At 36.9% G+C, this 15,552-nt stretch overlaps 1 protein-coding gene across 1 annotated transcript in view; it reads right to left on the bottom strand.

Moving 5' to 3' along the window:
- TNKS2 (tankyrase 2) overlaps positions 1-15,552 on the bottom strand; it is a 59,234-nt gene that overhangs the window by 19,723 nt on the left and 23,959 nt on the right. The window contains exons 10-18 of the mRNA XM_084904312.1: positions 14,124-14,215; positions 13,957-14,035; positions 9,888-10,059; positions 9,526-9,605; positions 8,339-8,484; positions 7,083-7,248; positions 4,278-4,497; positions 1,501-1,610; positions 639-827 (exon numbers count right to left, since the gene is read on the bottom strand). Coding sequence (XP_084760438.1) covers positions 639-827; positions 1,501-1,610; positions 4,278-4,497; positions 7,083-7,248; positions 8,339-8,484; positions 9,526-9,605; positions 9,888-10,059; positions 13,957-14,035; positions 14,124-14,215 — 1,254 coding nt within the window. The remainder of the gene's footprint in view (positions 1-638; positions 828-1,500; positions 1,611-4,277; positions 4,498-7,082; positions 7,249-8,338; positions 8,485-9,525; positions 9,606-9,887; positions 10,060-13,956; positions 14,036-14,123; positions 14,216-15,552) is intronic.

Genomic DNA, 15,552 nt, shown 5'->3' with positions numbered 1-15,552 from the left:
TGAAAGCAGTCGGCAGAAGAGACTTCTCTTCCTACCTTAAGAGTTTCTTTTCCTTTCCATCACAGCTCTGATCAATTTCCCCAGTGGTGGAAACAAGACAGTGGCCAAAGCAGAGGCAGAGAGAGACTATTATGGAGACTCCTGAGTTCCCTCAGGAGGAAGAAAAGACTTCCATAGGAAACCAGAGAAAGAAGATTGTTTCATGAACAGTGCTGGTGGGGAAGAAATATGAACTTTGGGATGAAGTGGTGTGGGAGGGAATCTACTAGAAGCAGGTTTTGTGGCTGCACCTGAGGGCATTGCTCCCAGCTGGAGAAATTCCTCAAGGCCCATGGCCTGTATTACCCTGCACCTGTATGCCCTGCCAGTATTTAATGGGAGCTTGTGCCATTCTGTTTCCCAACTAATGTAAGTAGTTATACTTTATACTTCTTTTTTCCATTTCCCTAAGTACTTAAAACATAATAACTAATAATTTTATTATTTAGTTATTATATTTTAATACAAAAAAAGCTCTACATTTAAATTGGGCTAAAAAACAGATTTTACACATTCACCATGAAGACGTTTTATATATACCAAGTGAATTTTAAAAAGTGAGAAAAGCACTGAGATTTTTCAAAGAGCCCATCACTTACTGAAACTAAATCTAAAGGTGTTTGTCCTTCCTGATTTTTAAGAGTAGGATCAGCTCCATGGGCCAACAATAAAGCACAAAGCTGTGTTCGTCCCTTTTGGGCTGCTTCATGCAAAGGTGTGAAAGCCCATTTGTCCGTGGCATTGACACATGCATTATACTTTATTAGTAAAGCTGCTACATCTACATGCTGTAAAAGAAAATATTCCTGTTACAGTCTGAAATTTTATTACACTTTAGTTCCTAAAAAGAAACTAGTCCTATACCTGCTTATCCATGTATTCATACTTAGTTTAGAAGTGAAAAACGATTTCTCCCCAACATCATAATTTATGGGTAATTAAAAATTATAGTAGATATTTAAATTACTTGAGAAATTATCTAGAAAACACGAAGAATTTGACAAAGAAGTGAACTATAATAACTAGTATGACTCTAATAATTTCTCAATTATTCAGATGTTATAACTGCTGAACAACAGTTTATATAAATAAGCAGCCTTCTTCGATTATCCAAATTATACTACCGGAGATGGATAATACTGGTGGCAATATTTAGAGCTATAAATAAAGTCAGGTATAATGCATCTGAACTACATATTCCTATAAATCCCAATGAGTTGGGCACCAACAAACAAATCAACATCTTAGTGAAAATAAAAGATCGCTGGTGTAAGATAGAAAATGAATGACAAATGTGCTGTACATCTCACAGAATTGAAACTTTAGTTATTTAACCTCGTTAGCCCTCATATTTACTTCTCTATAAAATGAGAAAGTCAAGCTAAATTCCCATTGAACTGTAATACTGATTTTCACTTTGAAAATCTCAAAGACTTTTAAAGGTAACATGGAAGAACTTACCCCATAAGATGCTGCATTATGTAAAGGAATAAGTCCTCCCTTGTCTTGGGCATTCACATCAGCTCCATGTTGCAACAAATACTCTGCAACTTCTAAATTATTATAGCCAGCTGAATTAGAAAAGAAATAAAATTACTTTTAATTGTTAATATAAAAAGTTACATATAATTATAGAAATATGAAATTCCCCATTGAAGTCTATTAAAAAATTTATCTTATGAAAAAAAATCTGCCCACTGGCCTCAAGTTAGAAGCTCTCAGGGATGATACTATTCATTTCAGAAAATCTGACTGATTTGATTATATCATTTAAAACCTTCTTCCCAAAGCCCTAACCGGTTTGGCTCAGTGGATAGAGTGTCAGACTGCGGACTCAAGGGTCCCAGGTTCGATTCAGGTCAAGGGCATGTATCTTGGTTGTGGGCACATCCCCAGGGAGGGTGTGCAGGAAGCAGGTGATTGATGTTTCTCTCTCATCAATGTTTCTCACTCTCTATCCCTCTCCCTTCCTCTCTATAAAAAAATCAATAAAATACATTAAAACAAAACAAAAAAACCTTCTTCCCAAAGTCCTTGCCTTCATGTTCTTATATACAACTTCCAGAATTCAGATATAGGGTCTCCCAGGCTGTGAGTTAAAGGCATTCAATCATATAAAAACTAAGTTAGTACTTCAATGCAAAGCAGGAGAGAGCACCCAGCATGGGTCTTAGGATCCCAAGAATATGCTTTTATCTCTACAAGCCTGGCAGCAGAACCTATGTGTTGCTAAACCCACGAAGTGAAACAATATTTTATAAATATGCCATAGCCTGTCATCTTTGAAACTCAGCTATCTTATACATACTCTTACGGAATAGTCTGACACATACTCTGATTGAAAGCAAATCTAGAAGTTAACTTTGCCAAAATAAAACCATATATGATTTGAAACTTTAAAATAGTTGAAAATATTTTATCTACATTTAATTTTTATTGTAGTTTTTATCCTTTTGCTGAAGGATCTAAGGCAAAATAATTTTAGTAAAATCAAGCAAAGAAAGACAAAACTACAAACCATTATAAGCTAAGTATTGCACTGAATAGAAAAGCCCTTCTAGGTCTCAAGATATAATACTGCCCAGGTGGGCAAAAATATTTTGTGCATACAACATATTTGCCACTTATAAAAACAACAGAATTAAATAGTGATGTTAATGTTCTAGATAAGCTTCCATAAAAATTTAAAAAGCTAATATAAATAAATATGCATAGCACAATTCAAATCAGAGGTTAGGCCACTCTTGTCTTGCATGAACTAGAAACTCCTGATTGCCAGTAGAAGCAGAAAAGCTTTATCTCACCATGTGGCTTATAACTTCTAAAATTCTCAAAAAGACATAGATGGAGTAATACTTTTCCTCGGAGAGAGGGGTCTCAAATTACATGGGGGAGAAGTTAAAGGTAAGAATCACATCTAATCAAAATTATCCCTTCAATACTAGGAACACACTCAGACTGAGACTGAAATGAACTGGGAGAATAGATTTCCTTCTCCCATATTACACAGAGTGACAGAAACACTTGAATTACTTTTTTTCTCTTTTTAATCATGTTTTAGATAAAATTGTATGAGTCATATAGGCACAGGAAACAAACCCACTGAAGTATTAGCTGTGCCTCAGTTGATTTTAAAGGCTCAGTCTCTAGCACCTTCAATGTAGCTGAAAAAGCTGCACTGAAACCACAATATTGAATACCTGCACTAAAAACAAGGTGCACAGTGCTGAATTTTGAGTGAAAATTTAGAACAAATATGTATTCAAGTGTGTCCTCCAAAATTCCTACATTGAAGCTCTAACCACCAGTATACCTTAGAATGTGACTGTACTTGTAGACAGGGCCTCTAAAGAAGAAATTAAGTTAAAACGAAGCCATCCTATCTGACTGGTTTCTTATAAAAGGTTGAGATCAATAGAATTAGAGACACGGGGATGTGTTCACAACAAAGAAAGGCTATGTGAGGACACAGCAAGAAGGTGGCCTTCTGCAAGCCAAGGAGAGGGGCCTCAGGAGAATCTTATCCTTAACATCTTGATCTCCAGAACTACGAGGAAATAAATTCCTGTTGTTTACGCCACCGGTCTGTGGTATTTTATAACTAATATAAGAAGTAACTTTGGTGAGAGGTTTATGTAACTTTTTTTTTAGAGAGAGAGGGATAGAGAGTTAGAAACATCAATGAGAAAAACACCGATCAGCTGCTTGACTCCTGCACACCTCCCTCCGGGGATGTGCCCACAACCAAGGCACATGCCCTTGACCAGACTTGAACGTGGGTGGGACCCTTCAGTCCACAGGCCAATGTTCCATCCATTGAGCCAAACCAGTTAGGGCAGTTTATGTAACTTCTGAAAGTCTTTTAAGTTTTTTTCCTGCTTGTGCTTAACAGCTATCATCAGAAGGAGGAAGGCTGGGTCAACAGGCATATTTTTCAAGTTTCTGTATGTAAAACTCACTCACCAAAAATGATTCAAATATGGTGACCTGAAATAAAGGTTCCAAAGCACACATGGTGACTGGCAGAGCCTCTTTTAACTAACCTTACTGAATGTAACATACTACTACTAGAGTGACCATGAAGTATAGTTGCCCTGTACAAATACACTAGAGTGTAACAGTGGTATTAGGAGATGTTTGATTTGAACCCTTCACATTTATTTATAGAAGATATTTTACTCAGATAAAATGAGTCTTAGGTGTCACCAGCCTAAATCTGTGAAACCTCATTCCCTTACCTGCTAAATGTAAAGGTGTTGAATGTCGGCCTTGTGTATCACGGCAATTTACATTATCAGGAGAAGACAACTTCTTTACTCTGGCTAAACAACCCTTCTTGGCAGCATCTAACAAAGCTGAATCTCCCCTAAGTAGATCCTGGATATCAGTATCTCCATCTTTAACAAGATCCAAAGGAGTATTGCCATCCCTGTTTTTCTTTGTAGGATCTGCACCATGCTGAGCATGTGAAAAGAGAAAAAGAGGAACTGACTTAAGTTTGTCCTTGGTCAATGAAAAAAGTCAATGTAAAGAAAACGATTACCTACTGAGACTCTATCTTAAAGGTTAACATGATTGTTATCAATGTTTAATTTAATATACAGAAAGTTATAATAAAAAGGAATATAGAAGCAATTAAATAGTTTTGGGGTTTTATAATGCAACACTATTCAAAATTTTAAACTACATTTAAAATAAATTAACTTTCAAATAAATCATTTTTAGTTTCCACACACATTGACAGGAAGTATAAATTTAACTTTACTCTTGTTTTTACTGTAAAATATCTACACTGGTACCTGTATTGAATCAGTACTATCAATTTTATTAGATTTAAATAAATCTGGCTTAGAAACAAGGAAGCATGGAGCAGAGTGCAGAATCTCGGAGGGAAGGGCAGGGAAGGTAGGGGGGTGGGAGGTAACCAACCAAAGACCTTGTATGCATATATGCATGGCTCATGGACACAGACAATGAGGTGGTGAGGGCCTGGGGCAGGAGTGTGGTGGTGGGCTGGAAGAGGTCAATGAGGGAGAAAGGGAGACATATGTACTACTTTCAACAATAAAGAATTATTAAAAAATAAATAAATCTGGTTTATAAATTATGTAACCCATTATTTTGAAGTACTAAGAAAAAAACATAATCAGAGAACTATTAATATAATGATAGTTGACTTTATACAATAATTAATTTACTTAACACTAAGAAGACAAACAATCCAATTAAAAAATGGGCAAAAGACCTGAATAGATACTTCTCCAATGAGAACATACAGATGGCCAATAGACATATGAAAAAATGCACACCACCACTAATCATCAAGAGAAATGCAAATTAAAATTACAATGAGGTATCACCTTACAACTGTTAGAATGGCTACTATCGGTAAATCAACAAAGAACAAGTGCTGGTAAGGTAGGATGTGGAGAAAAGGGAACCCTAATGCACTGTTGGTACAGACTGGTGCAGCTACTGTGGAATAACAGTATGGAGTATCCTTGAAAAATTAAAAATGAAACTGCCTTTTGACTCAGTGATCCCACTTCTAGTAATATATCCTAAGAATCCCAAAACACAAATCAGAAAGAATATATGCACCCTTATGTTCATAGCAGTGTTTACAATAGCCCAGATCAATAAAATAGAAACAGAAACATGGATACATGGAACAGACTGACAAGTGCCCACCAGTGGATAAAAAAGCTATGGTACATGTACACAATGGAATACTACATGGCTGTAAAAAATAAAAATCTTGTTGTGGCTGGTGTGGCTCAATAGAGCATTGGCCTGCACACCAAAGGGTCTTGGGTTCGATTCCCAGTCAAGAGCACATAATTGGTTACAAGTTCAATCCCAGCCCTGGGGGGGGCTTATGTGGGAGGCAACCAATCAATGTGTCTCTCTCATATCTATGTTTCTTTCTCTCTCTCTCCTCCTCCCTCTCTCCCTTCTACACTCTCTAAAAAGGAATGAAAAAAATATCCTCAGGTGAGGATTAAAAAAAAAAAAACCCTCAAAAAAACTCAGCCTTTGAGACAGCATACTAGATGGATCTGGACATGCTAAGTGAAATAAGCCAGTCAGGAAACACAAAAAACACATGATCTCACCAATATGTGGAATCTAATGAACAAAAGAAATTAATAAATTAGAATCAGAAGCATGTTACATAGAACAGATGGACAAATGTCAGAGGGGAGGGGGATGGAGGGAACTGGTTAAAGAAGGTGAAGGGATAAGCTAAAGAACATATATGTATAGTCCACGGACACAGATTAACAGTGTAGTGAAGACCAAGGGAGGGGAAGGTGGAGGCTGGGTGAAGGTGAGCAAAGAGGGGAAATGGAGGACAACTGCAGTATTATCAATAATAAAAGATCTAGCCAAAACTGGTTTGGCTCAGTGGATAGAGCATTGGTCTGCGGACTGAAAGGTCCCAGGTTCGATTCTGGTCAAGGGCATGTACCTTGGTTGCAGGCACATCCCCAGTAGGGGGTGTGCAGGAGGCAGCTGGTCGATGTTTCTCTCGCATCAACGTTTCTAGCTCTCTATCCCTCTCCCTTCCTCTCTGTGGAAAATTAATGAAAATATATTAAAAAATAAAATAAAAGATCTAAACAAATAAAATAAATAATAAATCTATATGTGGTAAACACACTCATCTACACCAATAAAAAAAGATGCAAATTGGCCTTACCTCCACAATGACCACCAGCCAATCAGGAATATGCAAATTAACAAAATAAAGATGGCGGGTTAATTTGCATATGCAGGCGACTGGAGTGAAAGCCAGGGTCCCGGGTGCCAGAGGAAAATTGATGTTGGCAGCCAGAGGAAGGAAGGCCTAATGCATGAATCTTCGTGCAATGGGCCTCTAGTATTAAAATAATGTTTCTGACATTTATTCTGAAATCTAGGTAAAGAATTAGCTACTGCTTCCTATTCCTTTATTAGTTTAAATTTATATTAGAATTATTAGAAATATTAAACATTTTTTAAATAATACACCCTGTCAACAGTAAGTGCTTTAAATATACCTGGAGCAGGAGTTTGCAAATTTCATATTTTCCTTTTGCTGCAGCTTCATGTAAAGGTGTAAATTTCCATAAATCGGCTACGTTAACTACTGCTCCATGCTTAACAAGAAGTTCTGCAACTTCATAATGTCCGTAAGAACATGCATTGTGTAAAGGTACAAGGCCTCTGAAAAAAAAGCAATGCAACACAAAGATATGTTTAATTTAAATAATTACATATAGCTGATACCTTCTTGAACAATTGAAGAGATTATACTGATTATATAGAACTGAAATACTTAGTGAAAGCATAGATGAAATTATTTTTTGGGGGGGCAAGAAGGAAATAGTTAAAATTGCAGAGAATATATTAAATACCTAAAATTGTATATTTTTAAAGAAAAAGAATCTTAAAACAAACTGGAAGAATTTAAATATTATCAAAGCAAATTAAAATATTTTAAAATCAATCACACTAATACTGTAATCTCCTTGGTCATTATAAAATACTGGAGGCCTGGTGCATGCATTTGTGCACTGGGTGGGATCCCTCAGCCTGGCTTGTGTCCTCTCACAATCCAGGACCCCTTGGGGGGATGTCAGACTGCCGGTTTCAGCCCAGTCCTGGTGCCTGCAGGCCAGGCTGAGGACCACTGGTGCACAAATCCATGCACCAGACCTCTAGTATGCATATAAGATCTCTTCCTGCCCTCACCCCTCTCTCCTTCCCTCTGAGATTCATCTGTCTTTTCCATGTTTCCATGCCTGTGCATTGAGCATCTGCCCCTCGTGGTCAGTAAGCATCATAGCTACCGTTTGAATGGTCGCTTAGGTGCGCGCACACACACAGCATTATGCAAATAAGTCTGTATGTAAATACTATCATAAAATCTTAACTAAAATAAGAAGCCATATTTAAGCTAATGTTAGGGAATAGACTTCCCTGAAAATAAAAGAACTACCTATCTTAAGAAATATTTTCAGATTTTCCTTAAAAAATCTGATAAAAAAAAAAAAGATAGACTGCCGAAACCGGTTTGGCTCAGTGGTAGAGCGTCGGTCTGCGGACTGAAAGGTCCCAGGTTCGATTTCGGTGAGGGGCATGTACGTTGGTTGCGGGCACATCTCCAGTAGGGGGTGTGCAAGAGGCAGCTGGTCGATGTTTCTCTCTCATCGATGTTTCTAGCTCTCTGTCTCTCTCCCTTCCTCTCTGTAAAAATCAATAAAATATATTTTTTTTTAAAAAAAGATAGACCATAGCAATGATTGGTACTTACCCTTTGTCTTTAGCATGCACATCTGCTCCATGTTGCAGCAGATACTCCACCACGGACACCCTGTTATAGCCAGCTGCAAAATGGAGTGGTGTAGACTGACGCCCTTCGATGTCTCTGCAATTCACACTCTGAACAGTACACAATTTCTATAGGATGGAACACAGCATACATATGATGCTACATATTCTGGTTTCTTGTTTTCATTCACTTAGCAGAAATTTCAAATGTCTTGAGTTATTTTCTGCCCTCATCAAATCAACATCCTCAGAAACTATTTGCTCTTTATTCTTATTTCATCTTGTCATTTATTGAGAATCCCTCTGTTCCTCCCATTTATACCTATATTATCTTCTTTTGCTAAAACTAGTAGGTAAATTTTATCATTACCAATATTATTACTTACATAAAGGTAATCTAAGTATCAATTATCAGCAAATGTACTTTGCATTTTTGGCAAATATATGTATCATCAAAGCATCAGTATCAATGGAGTCCCAGGTTTGATTCTGGCTAAGGGCACATGCCTGGGTTGTGGGCTCAATCCCTAGTACTGGGCATGCAGGAGGCAGTCGATCAATGATTCTCTCTCATCATTGATGTTTCTATCTTTTTCTCCCTCTCCCTTCCTCTCTGAAATCAATAAAGAAATATATATATTACAAAATCAAATGAATATTAATATTAGTAAAACCCCTTTCTCTCTCTTTAAAAATTTTATTGATTGATTGATTTTAGAGAGAAAGAAAAAGAGAGGGAAAATTTGTTGTTCCATTTACTTATGCATTCATTGGTTGCTTCTTGTATGTGCTCTGCCTGGAGATCAAACTCGAAACCTTGGCATATTGGGATGATGCTGGAACCAACTGAGCTTATAAAAAAAATAAGGCAGGGCACCTTATTTCTTTAAAGGAACAAATGTATAGATGTATAGGTTCTTTAAACAAAATTAATTTCCATGAATATGCAATTTATTTAAATTTGTGACTGTGATGCATTTATAGAGATGCATGTGAAACTGAAGTTTCTTTTATTATTTAATGATTCTTATTTTCAGAGAACTAAATTGGTATTATTTACCTCTTAAAACAAGACACATGTAAATAACTAGGCTCTTCATTATAACAGTACAGACTCATTAAACAGTCAAATTAAAAACACAAAATTAAAAACATAAGATTGTATCTTACTTTCACAGTTTCTACATCTCCAGCCTTTGCAGCTTCCAGCAATTGTCGGTCAGCTTCTGAATTACCTAATGGGATACCCTCTAAAGAGAGAGAGAGAGGAAAGAGGAATTAACTACTACTTAGGAGGTAGAACCAAGCTTTAAGGCAGGAGACACCTTATCTGAAAGTAGAGTTTATTTATTCAGATTTTGGTAGATTCTGTAGGAAATCCCTATGGGAGTAGAAGAAAAAAGCAGTATAACAAGTTAGGAATAACAGCCAAAAATTCTAAAAATGTTTCCTTTTACTACCAACTCTTACATGGTATGTGAAAAACTATGAAAGTTTACTAACAAAATTAATTTCATGGAAGCATGTAATACCTTGAAGAAGCTGCTGCACGTTTTCATTCCCCATCTGTAAGGCTGTAAAGCCCTGAAGGGATATGATATTAGGATCACACCCGTAGCTCAGGAGTAGGCGGCAGGTTTGTAGATGACCACAGTGTGCAGCTCTGTGCAGAGAAGTCTGACCGAGGTTATCCAGAGCATTAACCTTAATAATACAAAGCAGAAATTAGCCTTTAATGCAAAATTTAAACCACCCAATCATGTATTTAGCATTTGCTACTAATTTAAAATTCCCAGTTATTCTCTTAAGAAGCCTATTCAAAGCAAGTATTTATTCACAAGTTTAGAACATAAATTCACCAATTCATGATGGCTTACATCAGAAGGAAGATTCAATTTTGGATTAAAAATGTGAGATGTTGAATAATAGTTGTGTTTAGCATTAAAATATTAATAAGTTCACTGCATTAAAAGCTAAACGTTGCCAAAGTCTAATCCATGTATTTGTATGGCTCTCTGAGGTCCAGAAATATGGACAATTACCTGAAGATTATAGTCAGTAACAAAGCCTGATATTAGATTAGCACAAAAACATTTATTCTTATTGGCTTAATCTTCTACCTTTTAAAATCATGTAAAATATAATCTACATATATATATAAATATACAATGGTATATTCACACAATGGGATACTTCTGAGCAATAAAAAGAGCAAAACTATTGATTAGTGGCTGAATCTCCAAGACAGTAGATTGAGGAAAAAGCCTTACACACGAGTATATATTGTATGATCCATAGACACAAAGGCCTTGAACAGGCAAATGTCACCTATGTAGGAAAAAATTACAAGGGGTATTCCCTGTCTATGCCATGAGATAATGTTTTGTATCTTGGTGATTCAGTAAATGTACATTTAAGATTTGTGCATTAAATTGCATGCAAATTTTACATCTAAAAAACCCTGTAAATGAATATTGACCTCTAGATCAGCAGTCACCAACCGGAGGTCCGCAAGGCTGGCGACCGCTGCTCTAGATGATGCCTACGTGGAAGTATTTGAGAAGTGCATAGTAATTTGCAAATTACTTTGAAATGTGTCAAGAAAATAAGATATACCGATAGAGGGAGAACATTAATCTAAGTGGTAGGTATATAATTATCTTCTATAAAGTTCTTTCAACTTGGTTGTATTATACTTTCTTAAATGTTTCTAATTAAAAAATAAATCACCTGTAACATTCCCCATTCATCCTTACTCCACCCCTCTCCATCAAGGAAGTAATTCCTCAAAACATAACTGAGAAATTAAGTTTCTCAGTAATCAATCCTGTGGCCACTAGTGTTTTGAGAAACCACTCAATTCGTATTCATGGAAGTGGAGAATATTTAAACAGGAATATAGTACGACTTTGTCAATGAATCCAAAGCTAGACTATATATGACTAATCTTCAGGCTTACAGGGCCTGAAAAGGCCATTTATTGGGTCGGCAACTAAGTAATTGCGGGTTTCACACACATATGGCTTCAGTTGAATTTTTAGGTTTGCAGACGTAGTACAAATGTAAAACACATTTTGTATTTGATAGTTGGCTATTCAGCTGTTAATCAGTAAAAAAAGTTTTTTGATCTGTTTTGTAGTTTTTGTTTGGCGTTCGTTGAAAAATGGAAAATCAAAAGGAACATTTTCGTCATATTTTGCTTTTTTATTTCCGCAAAGGAAAAACGCATCACAAGCTCATAAAAAGTTATGTGCTGTTTATGGTGACGAAGCCTTAAAAGAACGGCAGTGTCAAAATTGGTTTGCCAAATTTCGTTCTGGTGATTTTTCACTCAAAGATGAAAGACGCTCTGGTCGTCCAGTTGAAGTTGATGACGCCCTAATCAAAGCAATAATCAATTCGGACTGTCACAGTACAACACGTGAGATTGCAGAGAAGCTTCATGTATCACATACATGCATTGAAAATCACTTAAAACAACTTGGCTATGTTCAAAAACTCGATACATGGGTTCCTCACGAACTGAAAGAATCACAGTTAACGCAACGCATTAGCAGCTGCGATTTGCTAAAGAAACGTAATGAAAATGATCCATTTTTAAAACGACTGATAACTGGCGATGAAAAATGGGTTGTTTACAACAATATCAAGCGGAAAAGATCGTGGAGCAGGCCAGGTGAACCAACTCAAACAACATCAAAAGCTGATATTCATCAAAAGAAGGTTTTGTTATCAGTTTGGTGGGATTACAAAGGAATTGTCTACTTTGAACTCTTACCACCCAACCGAACGATCAATTCTGATGTCTACATTGAACAACTAACAAAATTAAACAATGCAGTTGAAGAAAAGTGGCCCGAATTGACAAATAGAAAAGGTGTTGTATTCCATCATGACAATGCAAGGCCACACACATCTTTGGTCACTCGGCAAAAATTAATGGAGCTTGGTTGGGATGTTTTGCCACATCCACCATATAGTCCTGACCTTGCACCATCTGATTACTTTTTGTTTTGATCTTTACAAAACTCCTTGAATGGTAAAAATTTCAATAATGATGATGATGTCAAATCGTACCTGATTCAGTTTTTTGCTAATAAAAAACAGAAGTTTTTTGAACGTGGGATTATGATGCTGCCTGAAAGATGGCAAAAGGTCATTGATCAAAATGGGCAATACATTAAAGAATAAAGTTATTTAGTTCCATGAAAAAATTGTCTTTGATTTTCTTTTAAAAATCCGCAATTACTTAGCTGCCGACCCAATAAAATGCTCAGGGCAATTTATTTATTCATCTATGAAAACTCTCTGAAATATGAAATACAGTCACTTTAAAAAAGTTTATTTGGGTACCACTTTATTTTACGATTAAGGTGACCAACTTTGTCCTAATTTGCTTGGGACTTCCTGTTTTAGCACTGAAAGTCCTGTGTTTCTGGAAATTCCTCAGACCTGGACAAACCTAGATGGTTGGCTACCCTAGTCAAGACTGTTGCATTGAGTTTCCCAACTCAAGTTTAATATGCATCCAGATATTCTTCTAGTAATAAATCACATGTATAAAAAAGCAAACAGATAAATGAGATATGCCAAGCAGTCAAGCAGAAATAACTTTTATTCAATAATTTACAATAAGAAAGATTGAGATTATACATTATCAAGAATTCCCCCAAATCAAAGAGAAATTAAGACACTGAGAGGAAACAGAAAAATAAATTATAGAATTCTAAGTGGTTCCTGGAGTGGAAACCCCAAGGAAGGATAGACAGAAATGATTCTGCAAAGCGCATTTAGAGAAGAGCCTGGGGCCCACCCAACGGGAAAGGGTCTCAATTCCATTCTTCTCCCTTCATTCAGGCAGCTTCATTCTTCCTGTTTTATTGTACATTCCCACTAAAGATTTTGTTTAAAGGCAATGATCAGTGGCTAAAAATTATAAAAACTGTTGAATTAGGTGACTATCACCCCAATCTGGGATGCTATGTGTATCTTTTACTGAGTATTATTTTTTAAAGTTCCTGGGTAAGAAATTATAATTTGTTGCCTGGATGAAAATTTAATTATTCCAAGAATAAAATACTTTGTGCACAAATGCCAACTAAAAAACAGTAACTTCCCAATATGATAGTATTTATTTCCCAATATGGGGAACTATATTTTTAGTCAAGAGAAATAACAGAGGGTAAGAAATGCCGTGGCAGGGGTAAATAACAGGAGTTATCATAGTAATAAGGGAACAAAAGATTTGAGAAAATAATACTGGAAATGATTATAGGTCAGAATCAAAATGTCTCCAGCTGGAGACATTTTTCTGAATAATATAGTGCTAGAAAAAGACCTTAAGGATAACTTGACCAGAGGGTATGGTTAAAAGGAATAGAGAAGGAAGGACATATAGGAATAATGTATTTTTGAGTAAATCCATAGGATTTCTAGCAAAAAAAAAAGGAAAAAGAAAAAATATCTACAGGATTATTTTTAAATACTGATTCAGAGGAAAAAATACTTATGAAAGAGTAAATAGTCTAGGAAGTCAGACATTTAATCTGCTAAGTAGAAAATAACTCATTGGATTACCAAATATTACCAAAAAGGTAATACCTTTGCTTCATGTTTCACCACAACTTCGACAACATCATTATGAGCTTTCTCAGATGCAACGTGTAGAGGAGTCAAGAATCTTAAAGAGAAAAAACCAACCAGACAATAAGTGCATTAAAAAAAAAAAAAAAAAGTCAATAATTTTTAATTATTCAAAGAATACTTACTCTTTAGTCTTTTCATTGATGTTCGCTCCTTTTCTTAGCAACAGTTCACATATTTGCTTTCTTTTGGGGTATGGAGATGCGGCAGCACAATGCTAGATAATTTAAATTGAGCATTAATCAAGCACTATATGACTACTTTTTATTTAAGAACACGTTCCCAATCAAGATTTTTTTTTAAAGAAACAACTTTTATTTATTTATTAATATATTTTTGTTAACTTCAGAAAGGGAGAGGAAAACAGAGAGAAACATCAATGATGAGAGAGAATCATTGATTGATTACCTCCTGCATGCCCATACTGGGGATTGAGCCCACAACCTGGACATGTGCTCTTGACTGGAATTGAACCTAGGACCCTTCAGTCCGAGCCAAACTGGCCAGGACTAGAAGTTATATTATTTCTGTGTTTTATGTTTGACTTCAACTTTTTTTTAAAACTTTGCTACTCAGGAGAATCCAAGATGGCTGCTCAGGTAGGCAACTAGCTGCAGCCGCACACAACAATTTTAATAATATACAACTAAAATATAAAATGGACATTACCCAGAACTACAGGAAAGTCGACTGACTGGAAATCCTACAACAAGAAGCAAGGAGAAAACCAGAAGGAAGCACGGAGGAGCTGTAAAAGCCTAAGGTACGGAGACACGCGGCGCGCGGAGAGGACGGAGCCGGAGAGGAGGGAGGCCGAGTGCCTGGCGGGCGTTCCCTAGCGGAAAGGAGATAAAACTCCGACTGTGCTGGGCCCCCGACTGCTCTGAACCCCAGTTCTGGGCCAGACCCCGGGGACTCAGGCTCAGCCATAGGGAGCTGGGCTGTAAGTCGGAACCCCGGGGTAGCGGAGAAAGGAGGTCCCGGAGGCGCGCACACTGCCCCCAGAGAAGGGACGGTCGGCTGTGCCGCGGGATTGCCCTGACGGGAAGAAGACTGGGGCTCCAGACTGCTGTGAACGCCACTTCCAACTCCACTTCCAACTGAACTGAACCCCAATACCGGGCTCATTGTGGGAGAGCATAGACTGTTTGGCAGCAGGCGAAAATCGAGGGCACCTTTCTCTCAGAGGCGCCGGCAGCGAGCACTGAAGGACCCGCATAGGGCGGGGCTGACGGAAGCCAAAGCTGCAGGCTCCACCCTGAAACCCCGTCCCATCTGTAACTGCGAAATGCGACAACAAAATAGATCACAAACGAAAGAAATGGAGGACAAAAAGCGTCTGGATATAGAGTTCAAATCTACGCTTATAAGGTTTTTCAAGAATTTCCTAGAAAAGATGGATAAGGCCTATGAGGATATGAAAAGAGATCAACTAGAATTAATAAGGAGTCAACAAGAAATGATAAGGGATCAACAAGAAATAAAGAATACATTGTCTGAAATAAAAAATATTCTACAGAGTCCTAAAAACAGAAGGGAAGATCGCAAGAATCA

This window comes from Pipistrellus hanaki (assembly GCF_964339955.1).
Source record: "Pipistrellus hanaki genome assembly, chromosome: 14".
Lineage (NCBI taxonomy): Eukaryota > Metazoa > Chordata > Mammalia > Chiroptera > Vespertilionidae > Pipistrellus > Pipistrellus hanaki.
The sequence above is the reverse complement of the archived record's forward strand: the minus strand, read 5'-3'. Positions and strand labels throughout refer to the sequence as shown.